Consider the following 17649-nt stretch of genomic DNA (forward strand, 5'->3'; position numbering starts at 1 on the left):
ACTTCCGTAGTGATACTGCCTCGGAAACCCAAGGAGGGGTCGCTATGAGTCGGGGCCGACTCGACGGCACATAACAACAACAACAACAAATATGAAGACACAAAGATTAGCAAGATATTAGAAGTAACTATTTCTTCTTTATGTTATCCTTTTATAATTTCTAGAGCTCTGGTGGCGTAGTGCTTAAGTCATTTGACTGCTAACCAGAAGGCTGGTGGTTCAAACCCACCAGCCACTCCTTGGAAGGAAGACTAGGAAATCTACTTCCGTAGAGATACCACCTTGGAAACCTAAGAGGGGTTGCTATGAGTCAGAATCGACTCAACGGCAGCAAGTTTGGTTTTTTTAATAATTTCTATTTTGTGCTTTTTAAGGTACACAATAAATTCATACACTAGGACATACATACACACACACACACACACACATATAACTAAAGGATGCTCAAAACTCTTTTACTTATGTGCAAGATCAAAAAAGTTTAGACCCAATTGCACTATACTACCTCACTAAAGCACAAGATCCTCATGGGGAAAAGAACAAGAATTAAAGGCAACAAAGTTGAACACTATTATACAGAAAACCCTTCAATAACATTGTTACAATAATCTACAAGTAGATGCATATAGACATACAAGCTGAACAGGAGTGGGAAGGCGAATAGGTTTGACAGAGATTATTTCTACATATGTATTTATATGTGCTGCAAACATATCCATGAATATAGTAGAACATACAAGGGGCAAAGTTAAGAAACCTGCTGAGCCAAAATCAAACACTTTGAGGGAATGAATTGGTGGGCCTAGGGGCTCAGGACCATAGTCTCAGGGGACATTAAGGTCAACTGGCATAACAAAGTCCACAAAGACAATATTCTACACCTTACTTTGGTGAGTAGTGACTGGGGTCTTAAAAAGCTTGTGGGTGGCCATCTACAGTGCAACTAGTAGTGTCTCCCCATCTGGAACAGAGAAGTGAAAAGAATCAAACATGCATGGAAACAATTAGTCCAAAGGACTAATGAGTACATGAACCCTAACCTCCATAATCCTGAGACAAGAATTAGATGGTGTCCGGCTCCCACTAATGACCACTCTGAAAGGGATCACAACAGGAGTCCTAGATAGGAGAAAAAATGTGGGGCAAAACTGATAATAATAATAATAATAATAATAATAAAAGACTGGGGATATTGGTCTGATGGAGATTGGTGGAACCCCTGAGAATATGGCCCTTACACATCCTTCAGGTCTGGAAGTGAACTTACCCTGTGGCTCAACTTTCAGCTAAATACAGACAGGTCTTAAGGTGAATACCACCCACCACCAGGGAGATACACACTCCTTAGACCAACCAACCATTCAAGATCAAAAGGGTAGCATTTGCCCAGGAATAAAGCTTAGAAAACAGAAAGGAATAGAAAAGAGGGACAAATGGAAACAGTAAATCATTGGGAGGAAGTGGAAAGAGTCCTGTTACATTGTGGGTATTGCAATCAATGTCACTAATCAAAGTGTGTATGAAATGTTACATCAAAAACCAACTAGCTATAAAAAGTTTTATCCAAATCACAATAAAAAGGAAAAATAAAAGGGGAAAAAACAGTGTAGGATCCTATCCAACAAAATATGAAAAGGCTGGATTCCTTAGCTAAAATTTTCTTCCCTTCATTAAACTGACCTGACAAATTATTTTTGCTTTCTATTACAACAGTCAATATTAAGAAATTCTCTTGGGCACAATTTATACCAAAACGTGATGGCAACATACATCTCTATAGTTTATATACACTCTGTTCCCTTCTCATCCTTCTACTCCACAAGTTTTCATTTTGAACAAGACTTAATCTGATGGACAAGTTGTGGCGTAATTCAGAAATAGGAAGTAATCTTTAAAAATCAGCTTTTCAAATTTTGCGAACTCATGACTTTTCTCCAATCAGATTTCAAAATAAAATTTGACAGGTGAAGAGAAGAGTGCGATGGTATCACCTAAGTCAGTGATCAAACTGAGGTCCACAAAAACTTTCCAAGGGGTAGATGTGCAAGCAAGGATATTTGGGTTTTTTTTTTGTTTTTTTTTTTAAATTTTATTGTGATTTGCGCTCGGAAGGAAGGATGGGCAATCTAACTCCATAGTGATACTGCCTTAGAAACCCAAGGAACGGTCGCTATGAGTCGGGTCCAACTCAATGGCACATAACAACAACATTGTGATTTGGGTGAAAGTTTACAAAGCAAATCCATCTTCCATACAGCAGTTCATATACACTGTCTCATAACATTGACTGCAGCCTCCCACAATGCAACAGCTCTCCTCCCTCTTCCTCCTCACAGCCACCTCTTCCCTGTGTCCTTCCCTCCCATGCAATCCCGCCCCCAAGTTGTCTCTCTATACATACACTGCCCTTCTATTATAAGCAAGGATAGTTTTAAAGGTAAATTCCAAATCGTTCCTCAACTTCCAATTGTGCTTTTTCCTAACATTTCTCCCTTTCACAACTTCCCTTTTCACAACTGGTCAGAGTTTAAGAAAGTGAAACATTACTTTTTTTCTTTTTCTAAGTCAGAACTTTTGCACTTCTTTGCTCTCAACAATACTGAAGGAAGACCTAATGAATTTTCAGCTGATGGATCTTTTAAAAAATTTTCATGATAACTCATCATGTGATTTTGACATTCAATTCCCTATTAATTTCAAAGAATGGGGTCTCAATCCTGAGCCTGAGCCATTGGAGGAAAAAAAAAAAAGTAATATTCAGCTACAAGTACATAAACTTGTAAAGGGAAAACATGCCTCATCTTTTAACCAAAGACAAACTCACTGCCGTAGAGTCTATTCCAACTCATAGCAACCCCATTGTGTTTCCAAGGCAGTAAATCTCTGTGGAAGTAGATCATCCATCCCATCTTCCTTCCACAGAGCAGCTAGTGGGTCTGAACCACCAACTTTCTCGTTAACAGTCAAATGCCTTGGGCACTGCGTCATTAAGAGTATGTTTTAAAAAAAAATTACTATTAATGTATAATAAGTCAAAAATTGTGCATGTTTGTCATTTCTGGATCAATTTAAAATTATTAACTGTAACAATAACTTATTCAAGAAGAAACATTTTTACACTTAAAGCCTTAGAATTATTTTTTTTTTAAAGTTTCCATGCTAATGTATACAAATATTTTTGTTACAGAGAAGTATGACAAGGTGACTGTGGTGGTTAACATTTGCGCATCAACTTGGCTAGGCCTGGTTGAGTGGCTGGGCAAGCTGAATGTAGTTATTCCCCATGGTGAAACTGGTAATTAACTCCATGGTGGAATCTATTGGAGCAGCTGAGTAGCTGCTTTGGGGATGTGGTCTGCTTCCTGTATATAAGAAACAGCTTCGGGAATGGTATTTAGCTTATGGCACGCTTGAACCCTGCATGTAGTCATGTTGCTGTTCAGCAGCCTGCCATGCTCTGCCAACCTTGGGACTTACAATGGACTTGAATTAATGACCTGCTGTGTGGTCTGGTAACATCAGGACTGTGTCATTTTATCTGTTGACCTTGGGCTTGTTAGCCTCAGCAGCCAGTAGCTGCCTGAGTGAAGAGATGCCCCTAGCTTCAGTGGGCTGGGAGCAAGAGGCAGAGCTGAAGCCCAAGGTCAAGAGGCTTTCACACAGCCCCAGAGCTTGGCACTTTGAACTTGGGCTTAAAGCTTCCAAACTGTAAGAATAAACTCCTGTTTGTTAAGGCCATCCCATTTGTGGTATATTCTTGTCAAAGTGGCACTAGGTAACCAAAACAGTGACCAACAAAAGACTCTGAAGCATAAAAATATACTATTAGGACAGGATAAAATTGTACGGGTAAGTACGAAGTTTTGTTCAGAAATATGATTGGTGGTATAGGAAGAAGAAGACCATTATTCTATACTGTAAATGATTCTAGGATAAGAGTCATCCCTTCATTTTCTTTTCTTTCCTTATTTCTTTCATGAACTAGTGCTAGAGACAAAAGTGGTATTTAATAAATGGTTCTTGAAACTGAATTATCATAATAAAGTAAGTTCCTGGTAAAGGAACTTACAATAATCAGTATATACACTTAAGATTTGATTATTTCATACTAAATTGTTACAACTTTTTTTTTTTTTCCTTGAATGGGAGGCAATTTCACAGTATCTAATCAAAATTTTGGAGTGCTTTGGTAGCATAGTGCCTAAAGCACTTGACTGTTAACCAGAAGGCTGGCGGTTCAAACCCACCAGCCACTCCTTGGAAGGAAGATGGGGCAATCTATTTCCATAGTCATACTGCCTCAGAAACCCAAGGAGGGGTCGCTATGAGTCAGGTCCAAATCAACAGCACATAACAACAACAACAAATCAAAATTTCAAAGAGCCCTGAAGGTGCAGTGGTTATAGCTGTGGTTCAAACCCACTAGCTGCTCTGTAGGAGAAAGATGTGGCTGGCTGCTTCTGTAAAGATTCACAGCCTTGGAAACCATATGGGGCGTCCTACTCTGTCCTACAGGGTCACTGTGTCAGAATTGACTCAATAGCAACAGAGAATCAAAAATTCAAACCTTTGTATCTTTTAACCCAGAAATTCAACTTCTAGAAATCTATCCTAAAGAAACATTACAAATATGCAAAGATGGATATATGTACAATGTAGCATTATTTCTACTAGTAGAAAAATTGTAGGTAGTTTAGATACTATCAACAGGTTAATTATGATGAGTCTACCATAAACATGTAGCCATTTAACAAAACAAGTTGATCTGTGTGCCTAGTATCAAATGATGTCTGTGATATATGTGCTACTGAATGAAAAAAGGAGAAAAGAATCCATTTGAGAATATGAAAAGCATGATCCCACTTCTGTTTAAATGCCCAAGCAAAAATAAAGCTGGAAATAAATATACATACGTGCTTTAAAACGGCTAAACTAGTTACTGGGACTTGGGGTGCAGGGGTAGAGCATTTGTAATGTTTAGTATATGCACTTTCCTATTCTTCTGAGTTTTTCACAAGCCTTAACTGCCTTTAGAATTAAAATTGTTTTTAAAATAAATTCACATTATTTAGAATTGGGTGGATAAAACTGGTGATTCAAACAAGTTTTTATGTTAAAATCAGATAGTTATGTTAAGGAATAAAACTTAACGACCATGTGAGAACAGACTTTCTTCAGTTACACAATATGTAAAACAATAATATACTGTTTTTGTGTTTTTTTAATGTGATGTATAAATGTTACAACACAGAACTTTAACTGGGCCACAATCTCCTGGCACTCCCCAAAACATCCTCTACAATAAAAGGTAACTACTGCACATAACAACAACAACAACAACAACAACAACTTTATCAAAAGAAATCAAGACTATAAGATTAGACAACTTAAAAAAAAAAAAAACTCAAAAATTTTTTCTCTCTCTCCTTCCCTCCGTCCCTCCCCCTTTAGAGGTTATTTGCTCTTCAACCAAAGACTACGGCAACTAATTTACTGGGGGGGGGGGGGGGGGCTACTTTTCATGGAAAACTGCTTAAACGACTTTGATTTCTACCATTTTTGTTTTGACAAAAGTATCTAAAGTCAACACGTTGATCTGAAGGAGATTCAACTCTCAGACTTCACATATTGATCGATTTCAATCAGTTTTGCTCAAAACAAAAAATAAACAAAACAAGCAAAACTAAAAACCATTTCACTCTCCAATGTCAGGTGCCAAATTTAAAGTAATGATTAAAATAAATCATGGCTTTAAAATGCAAAATGCTAGCAGCTTTTAAAAGAATGGAAGAAAAATACATCGGTTTTGACCTGTGAGAACTGTCACTTGAGCTCAAAGCAAATAAATACGCGTAGGCATGTGACTGCTAACCACAAGGCTGGCGGTTCAAACCTATCAGCCACTCTTCGGAAGGAAGGTTGGGCAATCTACTTCCGCAGTGATTCTGCCTCGGAAACCCAAAAAGGGGTCGCTAAGAGTCGGATCCGACTCCACGGCAATAGATTTAATAAGCCTATTATTAATAGTAATTACTATTAGCGACGTCGCTTAAGTAATGACAGAATTGGATTTCTTTCACCTGGGGGTAGTGAGTACTGGTATTTTGGCTTCTCTGAAAGTTTCTATTACAAGTGAGTCAATTCAAACAAGAGTATTTAACTTCCACAGATCGAGATTCAACAGGGATTACAAAACTGCAAAGGCCACATTTCTCAGGGGGCCGGGCGGAGAACGGCCGGATCTCCACTTCCGGACAGCAGGAGTGGAAGACAATTGCTCCAGATCGAGAACTAGGTACGAGCCCCTCTTTGTGTCTATAAAAACAGAAACAAGTGTTCTGTTCCACAGATAGCTCCAAACTCTCCCGAAGAGAGGAGGGCGGGCGGCAGGTGGTTAGCGGCCACCGCTCTGTTCCTTTGTCAACTGACACCGCCCCCCACCTTCCCCGCCCCCGAATCGGGGCTTCCGGCGCAAAGCGACAGGCGCCTCAGAGCTGGGGGGGGTGGTCCCAAAGGCTGCCAACGACTGCTATAGGGCTTCGGACCCACCCGAGAGGCTTGCTGGGCCGAGGTGAGCCGGGCCAGCGGGGAAAGGAGAGGAGAGCGCGCGCGGGGATGTGAGCGCGCGGCGGCTTTACCTTGGCCACCATTTTCTTCAGCTGGCTTTCCGACACCGCCATGACGGCCGCCTCACGACTCCTGTTCCCACAGGCAGAGGCTCAGGCGCTCCCGGGCTGCCTCAGGCCGCCCCACACAATCACACACCGAGTAACCAGCCCCCCACCCCCCCCGACTCTAGTAACAGGAAGTCGACGTCCTCGACAGCGCATCTGCTTCCTGTACGTCACTTCCGAGGCCGCCTTCCTGGAGGAGAGGGTGAAAGTGTTGTTAGACCCACGGTGAGGTAGGGGGGTCTGACCAGCGCCATCCGTTGTGTGCCAAACATGGCTATTAGGGTACTGTCCCAGTGGTGAGGGCAAGCCTGTTCGAAGGGTCTAAGCTTTGGCCCGGGACAGAAGTGACAGGGAATTCACAGTCGCCCTTAGGGTAAGGGGAGAGGCATAGGGAAGGGAAGAATTACGAAGGGTTTGCGTGTGAGCCTTAGTGACTGACTGACCAAGTGGGAGGGCATTGGACCCGCAGGAAACTGTTTGACCACTGACTTGTGATAGAAGTAGTCAAGGGCACTTAGTAGAGTGGGCCGTTTTTCCCCAATTCTGAAATTAGAGGCGTTCAGTACAGGATGCTTCGGGTCTCTGATAGATACTTCAGGGGAATTAAAAAATTAAACTTGAAAGCTCTATACTGCCTTTGCAAGGGCAAAGTGCAGCGCTTTGGTTTTACAGGAGCCAAGACAGCAATTTCTTTCGGAAGCCTGTCCTTTAAGTCACAACTTATGCCCAGACATAAATGATAGTACGGACCGCGTTTTATCCTGCACTGCAATCATTGACAACCAGAGTGTTCCTTATTAGCAAGGATGTCAAGACTTTGATTCATTGACTTCACACGTCACCAGGAAAGACCAGTTGCTGGAAAAGGGCATCATGATTGGTAGAGGGCCATTGAAAACAATTAGGTGGTCTGACATGAATAGGCACAACAATGAACTCAAACATACCAACTATAATAAAGATGGCACAGGACCAGGCAACATTTTGTTATATTATATATCACTTTGAGTCAGGGCTGTGTCCAACAACAATGTAATTTAGTAGCTTACCCACCATGAAAGTCAAAGTCCTTGAGAGCAGGGTGATTTTCAGATAGCCTTATATAGAACAAGAGTAGGAACTTTTTCTTAATTGAATTTCTACTACCCAGGAAAGTTCATGGTTACCTATGTTAGTCATCGTAATTCCACATCACTGTCAATTTTATAAGCACGCTAATCCATGGTACTGTAAAGATTGGGTTTTACGATGTCATGGACTGAATTGTATCCCCCCATAATATATGTCAACTTGGCTGGGCCATGATTCTCAGTGGTTTGGCAGTTATGTAATGATGTAATCATCCCCCATGATGTGATCTGACATGATCTGCCAATCAGTTGTGAGAGGATTAGGGTGGGGTGCAACACCCTTACTCAGGTGACAGCCCTAAGTTTCCCTGGGGTGGGGCCTGTATCACCTTTTATGTTACAAGAGATAAAAGGAGAGAGAAGCAAGCAGGGGGGGGGGGGGGGGCTGAGTACCACCAAGAGCAAGCTGGGTGCAAAGCACATCCTTTGGACCTGGGATCCCTGTGCTGAGAACTTTCTATACCCTGTGGAAGATGACGCCAAGGCACATGGAGATCTGCAAGGAATAGCAGGCTCACAGATGTTGAAAGGACCTTCCTCCAGAGCTGACAGAGAAAGCCTTCCCCTGAAACTGACACCCTTAACTCAGACTAAACTCAGACTAGCCTTCTAAACTGAGAAAATAAATTTGTTTGCTAAAGCTACCCACTTGTGGTATTTCTGTAATAGCAGCACTAGATAATTATGACAGGTGTGAAGTGTAATAGTTTGGACTTTACTATAGTGCTTATGAGGACAAGGCTGTGGTATCCATTCCTTTTTAAGTTAGCATTTGAGTGAAAGTCACATTCACAAAGAGGGTCCAGTTGAAAGCATATGGAAGCATCATTATAAACTGTTGCCAACATACACAAAATAAAATTATCCCAAAAGGTATCATTATTTTTGGATATGGACATCATATGCTAAACATACAGCCTGCGTCAAAACAACCCACACGTGAATCTTTATCCTTCTCCTGCATCTAGTGTTTCATGTCACCTAAAAGCAATGTGGTTTTCAAACTGTTCTTAAAGCCACAGCTTTCTCAGGAGTACTTTCAATTAGAGCCACTCTGCTTTTATGAATTGAGGAGGGGCATGGGGGGATTCCAGGTTTAAAGAGTTCTCAAAGTTTTCTTCCTAAAATAAAAAAAAAAAATCCTGACAAAATCCAGTCTCGTTTTGCATTGAAACTACTAGAAATAATATCCTGAGTACTGTATGAATTACATGAAAGAATCTCCTCAACATGAACAAATTTCTGTCCACTTAATAAATTAGGCATCACCTGGTGATTTTGAAGTCAAAGTTTGTTTTATTCATTATTCTTCATACTTAATAAGGAAAACTACAATGTAAATAGGAATGTAACAGATTTATCTTCTGCTACAGTATCAGAGAAGCACTAAAAAATCATAAGAGGCATCACATGATTTTAGAAAAATAAAGTTAACAGAAGCATCATGAATGACAAATTATCACTAAATCTTTGTGGAGTGGTGGTGGTGGTACTCTTTGACTTAAAAAAAGGTGCCTTACAACATGTTTGCTAATGGTCAACACCCAAAGAAATACAGAGAATTCTATACTGTGAGCTTCCAGAAGGCCAAGAGTATATTAAACATCTTTATAAATAATCAAATTGTAACACAGTACTTGGAACAACAGAAGGTACTCAATAAGTATTTGTTGTACTGACATGATCCTTTTAAAATCAGTGAATTCTTTGTGATTCATCTATTATACAATATATGTTTATTGTTCAAGAGCATCCTAAAATATTAGAAAAAGCTCATTTAAAAAACTCAAGAAATGGTTGATTCAACTTTACTTTCTGATTTCACACAAATGGACAGTGAAGATATATTGCTAGATTAAAACCAAAATGATTTACCTGTGTAGTAAAATTATGTGTAACTAATGCTCATCTTCAAAAGCATAAGATTTTTATCCTAGTCAATTTTGGTAGAAATCTTTGCAAGTATATTCAATATTCTTCTACTTTCTTAAACGCATGATACTAAATATAATGTAACCTTTTCTTTATGATGTAAGCTCATCATTATAAACACCAATATTATACTGAATCAACATTGGTTTGATTGTTTCCTCTCTATCAGATGTGTCTTCCCTTAAATATCATCTGGCTTCTTTCTCCCTGAAGAGTTTTGGATTTTGCTATTCTAGGCTTTCAAAGCACTTTGGACTTCTTCAAGTACTTATTACATTTGCAGTTGTATATTTATTTATAAGATTATTTGATTACTCTGTCTCCCATACTAGAATGTAAGGCCATGACATCTTGTACCTTGTCCAGGTGTCCTTACCAAGTACCTGCAGTGCCTACTATGGTGCCTGGTATATAGTAGGCCCTCAATCAATATGAGCTGAGTGACTAAATAAATAAATGCCTATCTTAGTGCATAACTCCCTTGCTATTTTCCAAGTCTGGGAAACCAGGGAATCAATCTTTCCAAAAACTACGTTAAAAAAAAAAAAAAGCCAACCACCATATGAGAATGAAAACAATTCTTCCATAGTACAGACCTCAGCTTTATCTTGTGATAACTGTTCTGGCTGTTAGGACTTCTCCCTCCTCTCAAAAACCAAAACCAAACTCATTGCCGTGGAGTTGCTTCCAACTCATAGTGACTCCTCCTTGGGTTTTCGAGGCAGTATCTCTATGGAAATAAATTGCCCAATTTACCTTCCGAGGAGTTGCTGGTGGGTTTGAACTGCCAGCCTTCGGTTAGCAGTCAAATACCTTAGGCATTACACCACAAGAACTCCCTTCCTAGTGCCTAGAAAAAGTACAGGTGGTAAGGATAAGTGACACTCAATAGTCATGAGATCTGGGGCACTGAAACCTCAATTTCCTCCTCTACAAAATGAGGATGATTAATAGTCCTGACACCTCATTGGGTTATTAAGGACTCAGTAAAATAAAAATATAAAGTGCTCATGACACTGCATGGTATATAAGTAGTGTTGATGTTAGCTGTTACTATTAGTTGCCTGTTACAATAGTAATAATATGCTATCTCCCATATATGAAGATATTGCTATTAACCCATCCCTGAAGGGTATGGACTCTCAATCATTTCTTCAGAATGATTAAAGGATTTGCTCAGACCCATCAGTCCATTCAGTCTCTCTCCTCTATGAAACTAATGGTTTTTATGAACACTTCATATTTTAACTTTATACTAAACTGTTTGGTTTTCATTTATAACCTATTTCCATTAAAAACACACCTTTCTCTATAGTTCAACTAATATCACAGTTTATGAGATGTTGGAAATCTTATATACCCAAAGAAAAGATCATAGAAAAATTTCAGAAATGACAACCTCACTGGAAATTAAAGTATACTTGGTCTTTATATATTCAGAAACTTCACTTTCTCTTTCACTATTTTAAATGCATGTAAAATTATTTTCTATTTTTGGTATCTAATTAATTGTCGTTGTTATGTGCCCTTCAGTCAGATCTGACTCATAGTGACCCCTCCTTGGGTTTCTGAGGCAGTATCACTACGAAGTAGATTGCCCAATCTTCCTTCTGAGGAGTGGCTGGTGGGTCTGAACTGCCAGTCTTCTGGTTAGCAGTCAAGTGCCTTAGGCACTATGCTACCAGAGCTCCTAATTAATTTAGAAGAAGAAAATAAAATGCTTTACCAGAAGAAACATTCACATCTATGCATGTACATCTACGGACTTTGTAAATCCATACCGGGCCTTTTGCTGTTTATGTTTTTAAGATAAAAGCCAAAGAATAATTTTCTTTAAAAAATGTTTCACTTTCAAAATACTCCCAATGTGCTTCTAGTTTAGGGTACACAATTTAAAATAACGCATATTGCAGATAAGTGTTTATCGCTGCTATAGGTTTAAAGATGGCATACAGATCTTGAAAACTCCAAAGAAAATTAGTGTTTTTTTCCATCTCCTATCTAACTCTACGGATTCAAATTACAAAACTAACTAAGAAGTCATCTATCTTAACCAAGCAGTTTGTAAGAATAACTAATAAGACAGAGAAGTTTTCAACTTCTTTTTTGTTGGCAAAACCAGATGACCTTTCCTTTTGGGTAACTCCATGCTTTAGGATCAAAGTTTTAACTGCTGTTGGAGACCATGGATTGATGAGGCACTGCTTTGGAGTTTCTCAGTCACTATATCTTCTTTCACTGTGGTTTTGATGACTTCAGATACCCCATTGTTTCCAAGGATACAAGGCAAACTTAAAAATACTTCATTATTTATATCATAATATCCCTGCAATGAAAAATAAAGGTAATAGTAGAGCTGAATCACTGCCCCCCCAAAAAAAAATAATATCACACATATACATACTTTCTTACTTTTCTAGTACTAGTATAAAGTTGAACATAAAAGTTTTTTTCTTTGGTTCCATTGTTTTCTAAATTCAAAATATTGTTTCAGACACTTTTTGAGAGACAGAAAGGACTTGGTCAAAGACATTCTCTTTGTGAGGAGGTAAGCTGACACCCACAACATGGATAGCAGGTTGAGGGCTAAGAAAAAAGACAGTGTGGATTCCTTGAGTGGAGGGAGGGTACAGCAGGGGCTCTGGGTGGAGTCAAACATAGTACCTGTTTAATTTAAGTTTTCCTTTCTGTGTTTTATTTCCTCCTAGTATTCCTAAGTCTTCAAGAAAGTTTGATTAAGCATTTGTGCCTCACCTTACCTGGGCTTTGTTGTTCTTGTTGTTGTGGGCTGTTGAGTCGATTCTGACTCACAATGACTCTATAGGGCAGAGTAGACCACAGGGTTTCCTAGGCTGCCATCTTTACAGAAGCAGATCGCCAGGTCTTTTTTCCCATGGAGCCATGGTGAGTTTGAACTGCTGACCTTTCAGGTAGTAGTTAAGTACTTAACCATTACCTATACGTTGCCTGTACTTTGATATCTGGGGTAAAGTGGTAAGGGAAAAGTGTGAACTGGAGGCCAGTTGGCTGGCTGCAGAGACAAATGATAACCATAAGTCGTTTATAAGTACTTCTTGGGTATTTTCCAAATTTATATGAGGAAGATTGGGCAATCTACTTCCATAGAGATTATACCACTTCGGAAACCCAAGGAGGGGTCACTATGAGTTGGAATCGATTCGACAGCAGTGAGTATTTTTTTTTTTTTTTAAGAGGTAGGGTGGGGGGAGCATGGTGTAAGTCTAGACTTCCCATAGCCAGGCAAGACAGGGTTTAGACTATACTGCCTCCTCCATGTGTTACCCTAAAAGCCAGTAACATTGAAGACACAAATTTAGTGTGAAGAGAAATTTTGCTGGTTTTATATTAACAATATGAAACTTTAAAAATATGATGAGAGAATGAGAACAGCAATTACCTTTGCTAAAACTGACACAGAATGCACTTTCTTTTTATTGTTCACAATACTGTCAACCAGGTCAGCTACTGACAGTCCAACAGACCAGGATCTTTGACCTTTCACCCGTAACAGTTCCATGGCTCTAGGTACAAAAAAAAAAAAAAGAAAGAAAGAAAGAAACTTAGAAAATGCCCAGAAAATGCCCAGTTAGCTTTATATTTTGCTTAATTAATTATCATTAGGTATTAATTAGGTATTTTTTACACCAAAAAAATAAGAGTTATACAGCAATTGTTAGGAAAGTCTACAGATAATCTAATGATTATTTATGCTTTTCTCTAAATATGAATTAAAACAATATCAGTTTTGCCTATCAAAACTGGCAATGATATCTGTGAAAAGACAGATAAAAAATTTTGGAGAAGTTATAGGAAACAGGCATTTCCTTAACTGCTACTGAGAGTGTTAAGTGACAGAACCTTTTAAGAGGAAGCAATGTGTGATACAGAAATTCCTTGTCTAGGAATTTTCCCTACAGCAGTATGCTCCAGTGTGCAAAGATATACATATAAGCTTCTATGCTAGAGCCTAGTTTGGGAGAGCAAAAATTTGGAAACAATCCATTAAAAGGGAATGGTTAACTAAACCATTACCAAATGTAAAGCCACATAGCTGTTGAAAAAAATAAGGCACATTCATATCTACAACATGGGAAGATGTCCAAGATTTACCTTAAGAAAATAAAGTTAAGTTGTAAGGTAGTTTCAGCATAACCCTATTAATTATAAAACATAATAATGATAATGTTTTGTGGGGAAAAAAAACTGGACAAGAAGACACTACACTGTTAGCAGTGATTGTCTCTGGAGGATGGGCGTACCCCAGAGTTTCACTTTCTACTTATTATGTATTTATAGCATTTGAAGCTTTATAATAAACATTGCTTTTGTAAATAATAAAAAGTTGGTGTAAATTAAATGAACAATGCTTGAGTTTCTTTCTTTTAAAAACTGTGAATGCTGGATTATACAGAAAATCAGACTAGAATGGATTATGCCACACAGTCCTCTTCCCAATAAAAAAGAGAACATTCTTTCCAGTTCTTATATTCTAAAAACCATACGCTAAGGTGTTTAAAAAAACTAACAATCTCCACTACTCAGACTGCAGGAAAATCTGTTATTAGTTATGATGGAACAACAAATAGCATGAAAATATAGTGTGTAATGTTCAATCTATGAGGCACAGATGACTGGAGGGCCTCAGAATAAAGGCAAAAGATCCAAGGATCTATGTATACACTTTGTTTTAGCCTGAACATATAATAGGGCTTATTCATTCATATTAGACTGATTTTCAAATATATTTATGTGTGATTATTAAACATTGATTTTTAAATGGTATAGACAATTTCTCTATTACATTAAGAAAATGCAATGTTTTTAGATGTTTAGATATATCATTTCTGACAAGTAAGGAATTTGCTCTATCTTGTAAATGTCACTAGTATATCTAAAATAAAGTTTGCAAAGCGCTCTTAGATCTACCTTCAGATAGGAAATCAAAGAATTTAAAGCATTGCTCTCTTGAGCTTTTGTCCATACTAGTTAGGTTTGTTTACATAAACCTGGTAAGTACATGCTATGTAAATAGCTGTTATGTTAGCTATGAAGTTCATAGTTTTTAGTTGGATAAATGCAAATCTGGACTCAGTATTACCTGTTGGAAAGCTGCACCTTAGAGTTCTGACTCATTGCTTCTTTTTGGCCACTCCATGTGGGCACTAAAAATTAAATGAAAAATTTTATTTTGGCAATGACTGCTTTAGGAATAAATGTCTTTGGCAGTCAAAAGGTACTCATATTAAACTTGATATAAAAGATTTTCCTTCTGCTAACCAAAAGGTTAGCAGTTCAAACCCACTAGCCACTGTGTGGAAGGAAGACTAGGCAATCTACTTCCATAAGGACTTACCACCTTGGAAACTCAATGGGGTCACTATGAGTCGATATCGACTGGATGGCAGTGAATTGTTTGTTTGTTTGAGCAACAGTTACATTTTTCCACTGATGGCAATGAATGTGCTACAGTGACTGCCTGGCCAGCCTCCCTCCCTATTCTCGCTCATCAAACCAGTTCTACAAGAGCAGGCTGTGTGTAACAGGCTCTCAAGTGTTGCAAGCGCTTGGCACTTGTTCTTCTGGGAACCAAAGTAATTATTTTCACCAAGTATGGAATAATCTGGTCACCAATTTTGGGCCAGAATTTCCACAGCCCTAAGAAGCAGGAGCCTGTTTTCTAACGTCTTTTGGCTTACCCACTTCCACCCACTCATACCATCATAAAAACAATCCAGTAATTCAAAGTTGTGCACATGAACTGGGTATTTATACCATACTTGAATATTATATAAGAATTGCCAATAACATTTTGAAACCTTTCAAATACTCATTTGCTTCTCATCTGTGTGAAGACACTCTTCAGTACAAATCTGTATTTGGACAGGCAAAAATACATTCAAATATATAAGAATATTTTATGTTTAAAATACAAGTTTGCTAATAATCCACATTCACTTAGAAACACTTAGTAACAGCTTCTGCAACAAAGGACACCATGTATAGCCAGATGCCACCTTTCCTCAAACTAAACATAAGCTTCTGGAAGGCAGGACCCATGTGCTGTTTCTTCCTGTGTATGCTCCCATACACTTTCTTTAGCATAGTGTTGGGTACACGTGAGATAATACAGAACTGGCCTTGCACACAATCCATACTTTATTTCATAACAGAAAGAAAAACATATGTTATAACAGTTAAGTTGAAAAACATAGAAACGTTTTAAAAGTTTTTATGTATAGAAGTAAAACCAAAAATCATTCTATGAAAAATAAAAATACATGTGGACAGAAATTAAAGGATTTTTTTAAAGTTTTACTTGGGTAGGAAGATTATGAACATGAATATTTTCTTTTAAAAATTTGGAAAATTATTAGTACATTCACAATACATTTAAAAAATTGGGGAAAATGATTGCTAAATGAAATACAAGGTACTCTGGTGGCACAGTGGTTAAAGTATTCAGCTTCTAACCAACAGATGGGCCATTCAAACCCACCAGCTACTCTACGGGAGAAAGATGAGGCAGTTTGCTTCCATAAAGATTTACACTCTTGGAAACTCTACAGGATGGTTCTACTCTGTTCTATAGGGTCACTATGAGTTTGAATTGATTCGACGATGATGGGTTTTAAATGAAATATATCATTTTTACCTTGTAAAGAGGAATTTAAGTGGAAAGGTGAGTTCAAGAAAAGACTCACAGAAGATACACACACCAAAAAAATATATCTGAAAATTGTATTACTGGCATTTGGTTTATATATGTATATATCACATTCTTTATCTTTTCTGAGTCCTGACTCTTTTCAAATTTGCTGAGACACAATCATTAACATTTTTAAATAAAGTTAGATGGACCTATTTGTTTCATGTTCTGCTTGCTTATGGTCCAGTCCTCAGACCTCCTAACTGTGTATGTATTCTAGTTTAAGCAGCCCTTTCAAATATTAAATCTAATTAATTCTGATCTTTTTGATTTTACTCTTCAAGAACAGTAATCCTGTGGCCCAAAAAATTTTAATGAAAAATGACTGTGGGATAGGTCTTATCCATTATATACAACACCTACCCCTTAAGTAAAATTGATGCTCAAAACATGATCTTAACACTCTGTTCTGAGGATGACTCCTTGGATTCCTGAAACACCATTCAAAAACGTTCTCTAAAGTTTACATATGATTTTGGTATCACAGCTGAAAGAGCAGCTCCAAAGAATATGCTCTGCTCACCATTTAATTTGATGTGGCATGATATGAATGACCTTTGGTCATAACAAGGCGGTGTCACAGAAGCATTTGTTCATTTCTAAAACATATCATTTACTGAGGCCTACTATAGGCCATTATAAACACAAGGAGCTTAATGTCTAAGAGGTTTGTGAACAAATAAGTTCATATACAATTATAACACAGTGTGATTATTAGTTATAATAGAGGCATGCACTTACTTAAGCTGGAGAATTAGGAAAGGCTTCCTGGGAGAGGCAGCATGCAAGCCCAGTCTTGAAGAGTAAGCAGGAGTTAGCCAAGTGAATGAGGGTTCAGGGTAAGGAAGCAGCAGGTACCAAGGCAAAGAGGCATGAGAATGCATGAACCTTTCAGGAAACTGGAAGTTGACCATGTGACTAACATAGAGTGTCTGGCAGAATGGCATAAGATGAAACTGGGAAGGGAAGCAGGAAATAGATCCTAAAGGGTCTTGCATGTTACGTGATTCCTCCCCCCAGGCTGTAACAGTCATTTGTCTCTGCAATACTCTAGGAGAATATTTTTTTTTTTGTCTTTTTTTTTTTTTCTATTAGGATTTGGGTGAAGATTTACAGAGTAAATTCACTTTTCATACAGCAGTTCCCATACACCTTGTCTCATGTCATTGACCAAAATTTACAATGC

The 17649-nt window shown here is 38.2% G+C and overlaps 2 protein-coding genes across 2 annotated transcripts in view; both read right to left on the minus strand.

The window, feature by feature from the left end:
* TSG101 (tumor susceptibility 101) overlaps window positions 1-6680 on the minus strand; it is an 87502-nt gene extending 80822 nt beyond the window's left edge. The window contains exons 1-2 of the mRNA XM_042782790.1: window positions 6550-6680; window positions 6192-6315 (exon numbers count right to left, since the gene is read on the minus strand). Of these exons, the coding sequence (XP_042638724.1) occupies window positions 6192-6315; window positions 6550-6680 (255 nt within the window). The remainder of the gene's footprint in view (window positions 1-6191; window positions 6316-6549) is intronic.
* A 5214-nt stretch (window positions 6681-11894) lies between these two features.
* UEVLD (UEV and lactate/malate dehyrogenase domains) overlaps window positions 11895-17649 on the minus strand; it is a 55193-nt gene continuing 49438 nt past the window's right edge. Inside the window, exons 10-12 of the mRNA XM_007955718.2 lie at window positions 14856-14919; window positions 13155-13278; window positions 11895-12062 (exon numbers count right to left, since the gene is read on the minus strand). Of these exons, the coding sequence (XP_007953909.1) occupies window positions 11895-12062; window positions 13155-13278; window positions 14856-14919 (356 nt within the window). The remainder of the gene's footprint in view (window positions 12063-13154; window positions 13279-14855; window positions 14920-17649) is intronic.

This window comes from Orycteropus afer, unplaced genomic scaffold (assembly GCF_000298275.1).
Source record: "Orycteropus afer afer isolate SDZICR_OR568_19922 unplaced genomic scaffold, OryAfe1.0 scaffold00014, whole genome shotgun sequence".
In the NCBI taxonomy this organism is placed as follows: domain Eukaryota; kingdom Metazoa; phylum Chordata; class Mammalia; order Tubulidentata; family Orycteropodidae; genus Orycteropus; species Orycteropus afer.